The following is a 15,670-nucleotide window of genomic DNA, read 5'->3' as shown; positions in this document are numbered from 1 at the left end:
TTCTTTCTGCTTCATAACTGTAATTTTGCTCCTGTTAGGAGTTGTAATGTAAACATCTGTTTCTGATGGTCTTAGGTGACCCGACCCTTGTGAAAGGATGTGTAGTCCCCTAGGGTTCTCAACTCACAAGTTGAGAAACACTGGTTTAGAAGTTTATCCATTATTAGCATGGTGGCAGCAGGCAGACAGTGCTGGAGAAGGAACTGAAAGTTGTATGTCATCATCCACAGGCAGCAAGGAAGAGACAGACACTGGGCCTGGTGGGAGCTTTTGAAACTCCAAAGTCCATCCCCATACCGTGTTGACTTAGTTCTTCCAACAAGGCTGCACCTACTCCAGCAAGGCCACACTTGTTCCCTGTCAAGTAGCACCACTCCCTAATGACCAAGTATTCAAACATGCTAACCTTCACACTGATGTATTTAAAGTATGGAGGAAGGGCTACTTAGAAGAGCAGAAATGCTCCCAGGCAGCTTTATCACCAAAAGCTTATCCTAGGATGGGTGGCTGGTAACCCACGGAACTGGAAATAAGGAATGTACCATGCTGCTTGTAGTTAGCACAGTCAGAGCATGTGTCTTCCAGGCAGTATGGCCTTGGAGAGAGACAGTGCTAGAGAGATGGCTTAGTAAGAGCTCTTGCTATTCTTACAGAGGACCTGAGTTTTGATTTCCAACACTTATATGACAACTTACAACAACTGTCTGCAAAACTTCAGTTTCAGGAAATCTGACACACTCTTGTAGCCTCCTTGGGCACCAGGGACCCAGGAGGTTCACAAGCAAACATTCACACCGAACACCCATATATATTAAAAATGTATTCTTACTGCTTATATGAGCTTGGGATAAGCAGGTGTAGTGAGTTGGCCAGTGTCTGGTACTTGTGAAACAGCTGAGTTGTTTACTGTCTGGGTCTCAAGGGGCATCCCTTAACAACTTCCTGAGTCTTACCAACTTCCTTCAAAGATGGAGCATTTTATTTTGGAGGAAATTACCACACAACAATGATTAGAGATGAAAAATGCATAATTACCCCATGCATGTGTGCATGTTTGTGTGTATGTGGATGATGTTGCAATTGATTTTTCTACCTTATTTGTTGAATAGAGCCAGTGTCTCTTGTTGAACCCAAAGCTTGCTGATGAAACTTGTCAGGCTAGTGAGCTGGCTTCAGGGACCCTGTCTTTACCTTCTAAGTACTGGAATTATAATAGGCAGCTACCATACCTACCTGGTACCTGGTTCTGGGAATCCAGACTCTTGTCCTCGTGCTTGAGTCCTGGGTGCCTTAAACACGGAGCCATCTTCCTAGCTTAGGCAGTTGTGTACTTTATTTATTACTGTCTGACAGGCTGGGACCAGCACCCTGAATACCTCAGATGACAAGTGACTGAAAGTGTCGGGGGTGGGGTGACGGTAAAGTTGTTTTGGCTTATTTTGGGTTGTTTGTATTGTTTGAGTGAAAAATCTCACTGTATGGCACCTGATTGGCTTGGAACTTAAATTGTAGACTAAACTGCCCATAAACTCAGAGATCCCCCTGCCTCAGTCTACCAAGTGCTGGGATTACAGGTGTACGCCACCAAACCTGGCATATTCTGTACTTTTAGTGGTAAGAGACTTTCCTAGTCCATATAAGCATTATAGCATGGAAATTATGAACACCTTTATAATGTCTGTCTGTGTTTATGTTCAGTGTAAGTATGTTTTGTGACTTTTTGTCTTCTAGGATTCAGTGGTCCCAATTTAAAGGCTATTTCATTTTCAAACTGGAGAAAGTGATGGACGATTTCAGAACTTCAGCTCCTGAACCAAGAGGTCCTCCCAATCCTAATGTTGAATATATTCCCTTTGATGAAATGAAGGAAAGAATACTGAAAATTGTCACTGGATTTAATGGGTATGCACATAATAATAGTAGTAATAATTAATTTTAACAAAGATTTTTTTCTTAAGTTTTACTATATCTGATTGATAATTGACTTTTCTTTAGTGATTGTCAAATATTGGTTCAAAAGTATTTTAAATGTTTACAATCTTGAAAAAAACTTAAACTGTTCTTATGAGTTTTGAGGGTGTTCAGACTTTAAATATGCATGATAGCAGTGATATTCCTTTATCAAAATATATTTTAATATTTCCTTTGTTTATTTGGTATTACATCTTGATATTTGGTGAAGGCTTATTTATACGTAAGAAGTTTGTTTATTTTAGAGTTTATGTGTCCTCCTTTCTTCCAGTAACTAAACACCTTTTTAACCTTTTGTAAAACATTGAAAACACCAGGAACATTAAATGAGTGTGATACTTTAAAAACTAAAAACATTGCTATACTTTATTGGTCGTCGTGTTTATATTTTCTGAGGGGAAGATGATGCGTTTGTGAAGTTGAATTGCTGAATGTATTTCATTTGGCACTAGCAGTTTGAAGCATGTTGTAACAGTATGAAATATGGTGAATTGGTTTATGTTAATATAGTTCCTGTTTACTGGGAGGTTTTATGTGAAGAAGTTTTAATTCTATGTTTTTATGCCAGACATAGCCTGATTCTTTGGGGGGCTGGCGTTTGGAACAGAGTCTTACTAGGTAGCCCTGGCTGGCCTTGGGAGTTCAGAGATCCGGTTGCCTATTTATTTATTGTTGGTGGGATTTAAGGTGTGCCGCCATTCTCAGCTGCTTATTCCCATTTTAAGTTTAGGGATTTGCCTACAATATCAGAAGGTTATGCTTTGATATTGGGTCTATTAATAAAACTGCTTTTTCCAGGAGATGCCACGCTTGGTTGGTGTTTAGTTTCATCAGGTTAGTTTTCCCTCGGGTTCTGGAATGGGAAGGACTTCTCTTGACCATGTACCTGTGGTTATTTAACCATATGCCTGCTCATTATGAGTTAGTTGGAACTTTAAAAAAATCACATACCAGGAAGAAGCCATATGTTATGTTTGTTATATGTTGCATAAGATTTATTTTAGAACTGGGTGTATGCAGAATAAACAGACTTCCTTTGTAAAATATTTGTGTTTATGCATGTGTGTATACGTTAAAATGAATTGCTTTGTGAATATTGAGCTAATTTATAAATTAATAAAAGCAAATATTCTTAATTGTATTAAAGTTAGACTAGATAACAGATTAGCAGGTTATTAGATAGAGCTAAAATATAATTTTTTAACCTGTTAAAACATGTATTTATGCTGGGCAGTGGTGGCACATACCTTTAATCCTAGCACTTGGGAGGCAGACGCAGGCAGATTTCTGAGTTCGAAGCCAGAGTGAGTTCCAGGACAGCCAGGACTACACAGAGAAACCCCGTGGCGAAAAACCAAAAACCAAAACAAAAAAAACCCAAACCACGTATTCATCTACTTGAGATGATTTGAGCAGTCATTAAGTGCATAAGCACACTTAAGCATAATTGCTCTTAAGGTGTTTTTCATCTTTGAGCCATAAGTATTTTAGTTCTGGTTTTCAGAATGACTGTTTTTGAATTATTTACTCTAATTAGGCAGGATCTAAGTTTTAACTAGTGATACGAATTTCTACCTGCCTTTTTGGTCTATAATTACATATTTACGTTGAAACATGATAACCTTTTGTTCTTAAGTTCTGAATGTAGAGTTTGATTAAAAAAAATGCATACCCTTTTGCTTTCCATCCAGTTTATTTTCTTTCTTTGTTTTTAACTAATACTGTGTTTGTGATGTCTGTGTAGTTTCTGTCAGAATGTCATCTTCAATTGCTTACTAGCTCTGGATGGAGTTCATTGCTTGGCTAGTGACCGAGCGAGCTCCAGGGATCCACTTGCCTCTGCTTACCAGCATTTGGGATACAAATTTGTGTTACCCACCACCTAAGTGTGCTGGCTACCCAAATTCAGGTCCTCAGGTTGAGGGACAGCAAATATTTTACCCACTGAGTCATTCCCCAGGCTCATTCATCAGCTGGGATTCTTATTTCTAGTATATGTTAATCATGTTTTAATAGGTTGTCTTTGATAAAAGTGATATATCTTTAAATCCTCAAATACCAGAAATACATACAGAGATGTATTGAAATCATGGTGTATGCTGGTTATATATTCATTTTTCAAAAGATGTGATACCTCAGTGAACAGTAAGTACATGTATGGCCCATGTGGTGGCTCATCACACATGTCATCCCAGCACTGAGAAGTCTGGGATGATTTAAGACCCAAATGCTGGGATTGGAGAGATGGCTCAGTGGTTAAGAGCACTGACTGCTCTTCCAAAGGAGTCCCAATTCCCAGCAACCACATGGTGGCTCACAACCATCTGTAATAGGGATCCAGTGCACTCTTCTGGTGTGTCTGAAGATAGCAACAGTGCACCCACATACATGAAGTAAATAAATCTTTATTTAAAAAAAAAAAATCTTAGAAAGAAAGTGAACTTCTAGAGGGCCGTAGTTGGGTTCCCAGCACCCATATCAGGCTTTTCAATAAACACCTGCAGCCAGGCTGTGGTAGTCCACGCCTCTAATCCAGCACACGGGAGGCAGAGGCAGGCAGATCTCACAAGTTGGAGATGACCCTGGCCTGTAGAGTTCCAGCACAGACTGCAGAGAGAGAAAACCCGTGTGTGTGTGTGTAAGGGGATGGGGGCGACACAACCACCTGCAAAACAGCTCTGCTCCAGAGGATTGGATGCTTGCTTTTGGCTTACATGTGCCCTTGTGTGTATGCACACGTATATACAAACTGTCGCTTTTTAAAAACCAAAAAGGAAAGAATATGTAAACGGCTCAGAATATGCCTTTTTCTCTCTAGAGATAGGGTTTTTTTGTTTTTGTTTTTAAAGTGATGCAGGAGAGCAGTACTGTGAACCATGCTTGTTTTGTAGTATGTTTTTACAGAACATCTTTTGCTGGTTTGTTGTTCTAGGTAAGAACATATCACAAACAAGCACAAAGCATAGCACAAACCTTTGTGTGTGTGCTCCTGATGCCTCAGATTGAAATCAAGCTTATTGCAAGTTCTAGGCCAGCACTTTACCACTGAGCTACCTCTTAGCCCTATCACAAAATGTCCGTGTATACCTCTGTGTAGTAACTGAAGTTACTTACTGTAGTTTTGTGTATTCTGTGAATGCTTTTCAGAGTTTTGTGTGTATCTTCTGTCTACATTTTTTTTCTTTCTTTTCTTTTTTTTCTTTCTTTCTTTCTTTCTTTCTTTTTTTTTTTTTTGAAACAGGGTTTCTCTGTATAGCCTTGGCTGTCCTGGAACACAACTTTGTAGACCAGGCTGGCCTCGAACTCAAGAAATTTGCCTGCCTCTGCCTCCCGAGTGCTGGGATTAAAGGCGTTCCCCACCACGCCCGGCTTCTGTCTACATTTGAGGTGCCAGTTTATACTTTTGTAAAATAAAATGAAGTTTTTAATTTAATTGCTATTTTTTTCTTTTGTGGGTGGGTATTTTGTTAGCATGTATGTTTGTGTACCATATTCATGGTGCCCTTGGAAGCCAGAATTCTGCATTAGATCCCTAGGACTGGAGTTAGGAGTAGCCACGTGGGTGCTGGTCCTCTGCAAAGCAGCCATTGATCTTAACTGCTGAGCCACCTCTCCAGCCTTGTTCTGTTTGTTTCATTGTATTGCTGCTGTGCTTTTAGTTTTATTTAAATGCTTCATAGAATCTTAACACATACCTTTATTTTCTAAACTACTTTTGTAAATTTTGAGTAATTTTTGCTCTTTGAATTGTAAGTTGTTTACATCCTTGATCTTTTTTTTTCTTTTATTGAAAGTAGATTTTTTTTTCATACAATATATCTGATTATGGCTTCCCATCTCTGTCCATACCGTTTCCCTTTGGTCTCTCCTGAGAAAACAAACAGGCATCTAAGGAATAATAAAGTAAAATAAGATAAAATAAAAAAAAATAAATTAATTGGAATAGGACAAAGCAAACAGAAGATAAAACATAATGAACACATTCACATACAGGAATCTCATGAAAACAAAAAACTGTAAATCATAATTTTATATATGCGTTAAGGACCTCTAAAATTAAAAAGAAGGCCCTGACACAACATTACGAACAACTTCTCAAGATGCCATTGGGTTCATTTTGTGTTGACCTGCTGCTGGGAAGGGGGGGCCAATCCTTGCTTTGTTCACCCAGTGAGGCTCCCCTGGAGACAACTAACTTTCACTTGTAAGTGCCTATCAATTGCAAATAATATTTTGGTTAGGGGTCAGAGTTTTTGTCCAGTTCTTCTCTCCCACATGACGTTCCCACATGCAGACTCTGTACCTGCGTCTATCGTCTCTGTAAATGTTTGTATGTGCAACATTCCTTCATTCTGTGTTTATGAGGCCTTGTTTCCTTGGTGTTTTCCATCTCCTCTAGCTCTTAGCACTCTTTCTGTCTCCTCCTCTTCAGAGTTCTCTGATCCCTGAGGGGAGGGATTCAATAAAAACATTCCCCTTTAGGGCTAAGTGTTCCAAAGTCTAATTACTCTGCATGTTGTCTGACCAAGGGACTCTGTATTTGTTCTTACCTGTTGGAGGAGGAAGCTTCTCTGAGGATGGCTGAGTGTATGTGGCACTACTGATTTATGAGGATAGTAGACTATCATTGGGAGTAGTTTTATTTCTATGTTCTTTTAGCAGAACAGTAGTATTTGGTTTTCCCTTAGATACCTGGACTGTCTTAAGACAGTCTCAGGTTCGTGGCCATCCAGACACTGTCAGGTGTGGGTTCCATGGGTTCCATGGCATGGAGTGGGCCTTAAATCCAGTCAGGTATTGGTTGGTTACTCCAAAGGCTTTATGCCACTAATGTACAAGTATATCTTGAGAGTAGGTCGCCATTAACATTGTAAATGTTCATGCAGGTAAATGTTTTAGGTAGTAGTATCAGCTTGTCCCTCTGTTAGGTGAGTGGAGTGGGTGGTATCTTCAGCAATAGGGTTTTCTATCAGTTTTATGGAAAACAACCAATAACCTAGGTTCTTTGGGGGTGTCAGTGGGCTCCTTTGGCCAGCAACTTGATTAGATATAACCTATCCTTAGAACTGGGGGTTTTATTTGGTGACAAGCTGTCTAACTAGGGCTTTGTCTCTCCCATTATTTGGTGATTTCATTTAGATTTCTTACGTACATGTATATATTTCAAGAATCTTCTACTTTATGGGTTTTTATACCTCTCAAGTGGCACTTAGTTTTTGTTCCTTTTTGTATTTCCTACCTTACCCTCTTTCCCCTCTTCCTGTTTTATCCTTATTTTAGTAAATGTTGTGTATGTAATTTTTTTGCTCTTTGAATTTCAAGTTGTCCACTGACTTTCCCCTTTTTAAAATTAGAATAATATTTATTTATTTTTAAGTGCCTAAACTGTTAGCTTCTAAGGATAACTGACTTCCTTAAGCAAGGCCATAGAAGACCATAGATATAGATTGGTAGGTTCTCAGGTGGACCGTGAGAACCTGGGTAGTGGTTTTATATGCAGTTAATAGCACCAGTGAATCCATTCATTAAAATGTGCTTACTTTTTCTCTTCCTTTTTCATGGCATAATTAGTTGAGAATTGGTATAACTTAGTACTCCTTCCTTCTTATCCTATCCCCTCACCTTGCCTTGTGATTATGGTCTTGGTATGATAATCAAATAAAATTCTTAAGATTAGAAAGTAGGATTTAAAAATGTAAATGAGGAAAATATCTAATAAAAATTTTTAAAAAGTAGGATTTATACAAATCTCGTTAATTTTTGATACACATTTGATAGAGGTAAACAATTTTGAGCACTGTAAGCACTCGGAGATGATTAACTTAGTTTAAAAATAAAAGCTGTGACATACTGAAGATTGATTTTGGGATATGGGCTGGCACAAACATTAATGTACTTGCAACCTCGGCTTTTTGCCAGGACTGCTAAGCCTTAGTATAGGAAGAACATGCTTCTTCAAATATGGAAATGTTATTGACTGTGATTCTAAACTGTATGAGAGAATACAATTAGGAATCTATTCAGCTTTTAAGACAGTGGCATGTATGGAGTGAGATTGTGAGTGAATGTGTTTGACATGACAGGGACATCAGTAAGTATTGACAGTATGTGCAGAAAGAATCCGCAGTAGCTTTCCTCTTCTGGATATTTACGGCCTGAAGACAGCTCTTCAAAAGACGGTTTTACTGAGGTTAAATTGCCGCCTTATTCCACTGTACATACTAATAAGCATACTGCACTTCCAGGATGCTACAGCTCTTCTCTGTCAGTGTGTCTTTATTCATTCCCTCACTGCTCCCAGTTAGGGTTGTGGGACTTTGCAAAGATTTGGCAGCATCTTACTATTGTCTTACTGTGTGTCTCTGGCTGGTCTGGAACTCGAAGAGCCATCTGCTTTGTTTGCTTCTGAGAGCTTTTTTGTTGTTGTTGGTGGTGGTGTTTTTTGTTTTTTGAGACAGGGTTTCTCTGTGTAGCCCTGGCTGTCCAGGAACTCACTCACTTTGTTGATCAGGCTGGCTTCGAACTCAGAAATCTGCCTGTCTCTGCCTCCCAAGTGCTGGGATCAAAGGTGTGCGACACCACTGCCCCCTGAGAGCTTTTAATGTGCCCTGCCACACCCAGCTTCTTTCTGTTTAGTTTTTGATACTAGGTTTCATGAATAGTTTGAAGACTAAGTAGAAAAGAAAAGCATACTAAAGCTACATGCTACGCATAAAAGTGAATGGCTCTTTGGGCCTTTTTTCCCTCAAAGAATTTACATAATCACTACATTTATATGATTTCCACCCCTTCCTTTCCTCCTCTGGTCCTCACTCTCAAATTAATGACCTTTTAAAGTGTGTGTTGTGTGTGTGCGTGTGCATGTACGTGTGTGTACGTACATACTCGCTCACACATGCATACCGCATACTGAGTTGATTTAGTGTTGCTCATATATATATATGTGTTTTGGGATTGGATAATTTATCAGGGCTCTCATTCCTGGAGAAGACTGATTTTCTCTTTTAGTATCCCTTTATTTTTATTGCCTATAACTTTTTAGTGTGTGTGTGTGTGTGTGTGTGTGTGTGTGTGTGTGTATACCTGAGTATAGGTTTGTGCATGCAGGAATACTTTAAGGTAAAAATCCAGAACTTTTGCAAGAGCAGTAAGTGCTCTTAACCACTGGGCCTTCTTCCTGTGCCGTTTGCCCGTGGTTCTTCACAGTACAAGTTCCCCCTTCGTGTCAGCACATCAACTGATGTTGACGTGCAAGTCTTGTTTAGACAGCAGGACTGTTGAGACTTGATGGTGCAGCTTCTCTGTTAAGTCTAGAAGACACTCACTGTTCAGCAGCAGTCATCTTCGTTCTCTGACTCCTGCAAATCTTTCCACCCCATTCTTCTGCAGTGTTCCCGAGCCTTAAGTGCAAGGGTTGCATTGTAGATGAATCAGTTGTGGATTTTGTATTTTGAACATTTGTGGATTTTTGTAATGGTAATAGGGCAGGGTAATAGATAATGGGTCTAGTTTCAGCTTTTCCCATGTGGACATCCAGTTTTCCCAGCACCATTTGTTGAAGATGCTGTCTTTCTATTTATTGTGTATTTTTTGCCATCTTTTGTCAAGTGTGGGATGGCAGTAACATGCACACATGTGGGTCTTCTGTTTTGTTTCATTGATCTACATGTCTGTTACTGTCAGTTTGATGTTTTCTATATTAGGCTGACTGGTTTTGTTCATCTGCTTAGCTTTGTACTCAGGTTGTCTTTTTGGTGTACTTGGCATTGTTTTGTGCTGTCAGGCAAATGCTGCTGCCTCTTTTACATTCTTTGCCAGAGCAACTTTCAGATTGAATGCTGGTTGATTAAAGATAGAGCCTTGGATTTTCAACAGAAAACATTTATTATAAACAACATTTTCTTTAAACATTTTCTAATCGTACTCTGACATAATGCAAGAAATAGTATTGGTTCTAAGAATGTAAATTTTGATGGGTGTGGTTGTATATGCATTTAGTCCCAGCAATAGTGAGGCAGAGGCAGAACTCTTGAGTTCAAGTACAGCCTGGTCTATAATGTAAGTCCAGGATAGCCGGGGCTCTGTTAGAAACCTTGTTTCACCTCTCCCTGCCAAAAGAATGCGAGTTTTGCTAAGTATGGCGGCACAGTGTCTTCACAGTTGTAGCACTGGATATGGCCAGGGCAGAGTTCAAGGTCAGCCTGGTCTAAAAAAAAAAAAAAAAACACGAGACCCTGTCTTTTAAAAAAGCATGAGATTTACATGTAGTTTATTCAGTAAAAAAACTAGTATGATTTATATCAGATGTGTGTGGTACAGCGAAGATGAATGTTTTTTTACAAAACTTATTTATTTTATGTATACACTATACCTGTACAGATAGTTGTAAGCCTTCATGTGGTTGTTGGGAATTGAATTTTAGGACCTCTGCTCCTCAGAACTGCCCTTCTTGCTCTGGTCGCCCCCCCCAACCCCTCATTCCTGCTCGTTCTGGCCCAAAGATTTATTATTATACATAAGTACACTGTAGCTGTCTTCTGACATGCTAGAAGAGGACGTCAGATTTCATTACGGGTGGTTGCTGGGATTTGAACTCAGGACCTTTGGAAGAGCAGTTAGTGCTCTTACCCACTGAACCATCTCTTCGGCCCAATGTATTGGTTTTGAAGTTAGAGAAATTGGGTTCAGGTTATGGAATTGTCACACACTAACTGGCATCGCTTGTAGGATAGACTATTGTGTGAAAATAAAGGCACTATGAACATTGTGTAGCTGAGGCTTTGCAATTCCCCTCATAAGCAGCATAAGTAGGTTTTAATGGAGAACACTTGAAATCCAGAGATGTATTTTGCATGCCATTTTGTACTTATATCACACTTAGCTGCAATTTTGATGATTGTTAATAATTCTGTGAGTCCAAAACCTTTTTTAAAAATGTGTTTGTTTCTATATGTTTTGCCTGCAAGTATGTCTACATACTGCATGAGTACCTGCTTCCCACAGAGACCAGACAGTGTTGTTTGATCCCTTGGGACTAGAGTTGTGAGCTGCTGTATAGATCCTGGGAGTCAAACTCGTTCCTCTGGAAGAGCAGCCAAAGTTCTTAACTGATAGCCATTTTTCTCATTGCCTCCAAACTCTTTGTAAAATGATTGTTGTTCCAAGTCTTCTTTCAAGACTTTCACTCTTGGATTTGCTGTGATGAAGGAAAAACTGCATTCTGTCAAAAGTGTTTGGTATATTTAACTCTGCAAGTTCTTAGAAAATAGTAAAGTTTGACTAAATGTATATAGGTTATATATAAAGTAGTAATGGAGCAGAGTCTATTTAAAATACTTTTGTGTCAGAACTAATTCATTATACTCTAACCAGTAACAGAATCATAATCATTATATGATGTTCAGTAAAATGTTTGGGAACAAAAGAAAGCTCGAGGAAACCTTCTGTTTGTAAATAAACTAACAATTGTCATTTATGTTATCTCTTATAAAAAGTTCAAATTGAGTGGTCAGAGGGTAGAATATTGTACTGATCTTTTTTTGGAATGAGTTTTAAATCATTGTGTTTTCTGCGTTCCTTTTTATTGCTCTAAGTGACTCCTACATTCATTCTTCTGTAACTTAACACATGGTGGCTTGATAAAGCTGTGATAGCACATGGTGACCTGATGAAGCTTCACTGTGAAGTTCTGCTCCTAATTTCTCACACTAATGGCCTCAAACTATAAAATTATTTTGCAGTATCCCTTTTACTATTCAACGGCTATGTGAATTGCTAACCGATCCAAGAAGAAATTATACAGGAACAGACAAGTTTCTCAGAGGAGTAGAGAAGGTAGGTGTCTACCATGGGATAAGTTTGAAGAAAGCTGCTTATTTACTTTTACTTGGTTTTTATTCTTTATTAAGCATTAAAAAAAAACCCAAAAACAAACCACCAGAGAGACATGAGAGTTGACAGTGCATTGTAAACATCACTGGGATTTCAGAAGTCAGAAGCACACAACTTGAGTGGAAACCATTGAAGTGATGCGTATTGAGTAGAAAGGTCCAGTTCAGACTATGGGTGGAAGGTAACAAAAAAAAGAATATTTTGGAGAACGGAAATAACTTAATACACAAAGATGGTGTAATTGAGTTTAAAACTTAATTCTACTGTTCATTATAATTTTTGTTTCAAAGTCAATCCTTTTACTCTGGGAGCAGGAGTCTAAGACCATTAACTTTGGGATTTTTCAGCAGTTAGGGCTTATCAGACTGTGTTTTGCTGAGTCTTTGTTATCTATTAGTGGAATTCTGAAGGGCAGCTTCACAGTTTATTTGTACTTAAGCTTAAGGGTTCGGAATAATTGTGTTTGGGGGTTTTTTATTTTTTGGATGAACAGGTAGGGTATCACTGCCTTCATTTGCCAAATCGGTGCTACGATATTTTATATTCTGAGCCAGGAATTTAAACAAAATTTGTTTCCTATGAAATTTGGATGATAGGGCTGTGAGGCGATCTTAAAAGTACTTTTCTTCTGTAATCGCCAAAGGAAGGGGGTTTGGTCTCTTTTTGGGTTCCAAAATACGGTTTGAAAAGAAGCAAAACAAAACAAAACTAGTAACAATTTAAAAACGAACCAACATTCTCCTTTACAATATGATGGCGAGTTTCCAGGGATCATAATGCCACTTACACAATTTAAATTATTGGAATTGTTCTTCCTGTAAGAAAAGAAAACACTTAATCTTGGTATAGTGGTACAAGCTTGGGGGTCAGGGGCAAGCCAATCTCTGAAATGACTATCCTGATCTACATAGTGAATTCCAGGCTAGCCAGGGCTTTAAAAGAGGGGCAGGTTTGGAGATGAGGCCTGATCAACTTGAGACTTCTGTGGACTTTTACTCAAGGACATACATGCATTACAAGATAAATAAGAATATGATATAAGCCAGGCATGGTGGCACATGCCTTTAATCCCTGCATTTAGGAGGCAGAGGCAGGCAGATTTCTGAGTTCGAGGCCAGCCTGGTCTACAAAGTTCCAGGACAGGCAAGGCTACACAGAGAAACCCTGTCTTGAAAAACAAACAAACAAACAAACAAACAAAAAGAATATGATATAAATAAATATGGTAAAGCAAGCCAACGGCTGTTGCAGTCAGACCTGAAGTCTTGCTGTTTTAGTTTTTGCTTTATTGGCATTTATTTATTTATTTATTTATTTTTGGTTTTTCGAGACAGGTTTTTCTGTATAGCCCTGGCTGTCCTGGAACTCACTTTGTAGACCAGGCTGGCCTAGAATTCAGAAATCTGCCTGCCTCTGCCTCCTGAGTGCTGGGATTAAAGGCGTATGCCACCACACCCAGCTTGGCTTTTATTTTTAACCAGTTAACTTTTGAGTTGGAGTAAGCTTGCCCCACATGCCGCTGATTGTGAAAATCTCCCACAAAGGGTAAACAGTTTATGTTCTGTGATTTAACTTCACTCATCAGTGTACCGGTTTCTCTTGTTTCAGAATGTGATGGTTGTTAGCTGCGTTTGTCCGTCTTCAGAGTAAGTATAGAGAGTTTGTTTTTGCTTTTGATATTACTATATTCTAGTTTTAAAATAGTGTTACTTAAGTAATCTACATTTAGTTATTTCATATGTAACTAAACATGATAGCATCTATTCATTGTGAAATCTACTACCTGGTCCCTGAGGTGGAATATAGCCAAAATAAGGTTCACGTGAACCAAAGAGATGGGTTAATTATTCCAGTTCTGGCCGCGTAGATGTGTTTGTAGGGGTGGCAGGTAGGTGTGCAATAAGATACTTCATGGTATTCTTCATGATGGACAAGTATTGCTAATTGTCAAGATATCTAGATCCAAATTAAGGACTTGGCTCCTGGCATCTGTTCAGCCGTGGTAGTGTTAGCATTGAGCTCACATGCATAATTCTTTGTTGTGTGTGGATGTCCCTAGAAATTGCAGAAGGGTAGTGCACCCTCACCCCAACCTCACCCCAGCACATTCAGAGGCTGGGGCATGAGAAAGGCTGGGAAGAAAACGCTGCTGCTTGCATAGAACCACTACCTTATTTAAAAACAAAAAATTTAATTTTAGAACTCTTGACTTATGAGATAATCTATTGATGCTTCTTGTTAGAAGAACCAAAAAAATTATGCTACAAATTTGATTTCCTTTTGAATTAAATGTTTTGCTTTTCTGATGAATGTAAAGTTAGCTGAAGAACATTTCAAGAGATTTGAAAGCAAGTGTCTATGTTTTTTTTTTTTAAACCAATCTCAATATTGGTGCATGCATGTGCTAATGTGTTTGAATTTGACAGCTATGTTACAAAAGACATTCTAGATTTAGATTTTTCTCTTTTTAATGTATTTATTTTGCTTCTTATGTATGTAAGTGTTTTTATCTGAATGTAAATATGTATACCTTGTGTATGCATGGAGTTCAGAAGGGGGGCATTAGCTCTTCTGGAGAAGGGGTTAATGGATGGTTGTGAACCACCATATGGGTGCTGGGAACAGAACCCAAGTCCTCTGGAAGAGGAGCTTGGGCTCTTCCCGATGAGCCAATCTCTCCAGCCCTATACCCAGATTCTTACAAATTAGCCATTCACGACCCTCCTTCCTTCCGTTTCTTCTTGTAAGGCTTTATTTTATTTTGAGACATGGTCTGAGTCTGTGGCTCTGGCAGGCCTGGAACTTGTTCTGTGGTCCAGGCTAGCCTTGAACTCATAGAGCTCTACTTGCCTCTGCCTTTCAGTATTAGGATTAAAGTCTGTATTACCATGCTCACCTGAAGTGTTTTCTTTTACTACAGGAAGAACAATTCTAATAGCTTAAATAGAATGAATGGTGTTATGTTTCCTGGAAACTCACCAAACTATACTGACAGGTGAGAGGATGGTGCTTTGTTTTGTGTTTTAAATTGTCCAGAGTGTCTGTTTTCTGGTAGTATTCAAATTAAGGCTCGGTATACTTTTTTTCTTTTAAATACATATTTTATGGGGAAGATACAAGATAATATGTTGTATATCTTGGACACAAGGCTACATTACATAGGGTAAGGCACAGATCCAAAAGCCAAAATTATTGCAAATACTTGTGATGTGTACTTTAGAAGGGGTGATTGTGTGTGTTTAGTTATTTTTATTTTTTATTACATTTTTATATTATTTCTTTTTTTTTTACATTTTTTTATTACGTATTTTCCTCAATTACATTTCTAATGCTATCCCAAAAGTCCCCCATACCCTCACCCCTTTTATATTATTTCTAAAAGTAGAAAATGATGTTCATTTATCTCATTACAGGTCTAATATAAACGGGCCTGGAACACCTAGGCCACTTAATCGACCAAAGCTTTCTTTGTCAGCCCCTTTGACAACAAATGGTTTACCTGAGAGCACAGATAGCAAAGATTCAGAGCTGCAGCTAAGTGAAGAGAAAGGCCACAGGTTTGTGTGTTTTGTATTTGAAGAGATAGAAATGCATAGAAATTTAAGAACTGTTAAAGGTTTTATAGCACTATTTACTATTCACAAGGTGGAATGGACCTTCTATATTTAATGGGCTCCATTTGTGGGTTTGAAAGAGTCAGCCAGTAAAAGGTCAGAAGTCATTGAGGGAGAAAGTTTGCATCTGTCCTGGTTAGGAACTTTGTCCCCCGTGCCTAAGAGTGTTCATTTGCATTATGTCACCTAGCATT

General features: G+C 38.6%; 1 protein-coding gene across 1 annotated transcript in view; it reads left to right on the top strand.

Moving 5' to 3' along the window:
- Ppp4r2 (protein phosphatase 4 regulatory subunit 2) overlaps positions 1-15,670 on the top strand; it is a 37,503-nt gene that overhangs the window by 17,322 nt on the left and 4,511 nt on the right. The window contains exons 3-7 of the mRNA XM_021165494.3: positions 1,732-1,902; positions 11,712-11,805; positions 13,471-13,508; positions 14,783-14,857; positions 15,276-15,419. Of these exons, the coding sequence (XP_021021153.1) occupies positions 1,732-1,902; positions 11,712-11,805; positions 13,471-13,508; positions 14,783-14,857; positions 15,276-15,419 (522 nt within the window). The remainder of the gene's footprint in view (positions 1-1,731; positions 1,903-11,711; positions 11,806-13,470; positions 13,509-14,782; positions 14,858-15,275; positions 15,420-15,670) is intronic.

Source organism: Mus caroli, unplaced genomic scaffold, assembly GCF_978045245.1.
Source record: "Mus caroli unplaced genomic scaffold, Mus_caroli_1 scaffold_7, whole genome shotgun sequence".
Lineage (NCBI taxonomy): Eukaryota > Metazoa > Chordata > Mammalia > Rodentia > Muridae > Mus > Mus caroli.
The sequence above is the reverse complement of the archived record's forward strand: the minus strand, read 5'-3'. Positions and strand labels throughout refer to the sequence as shown.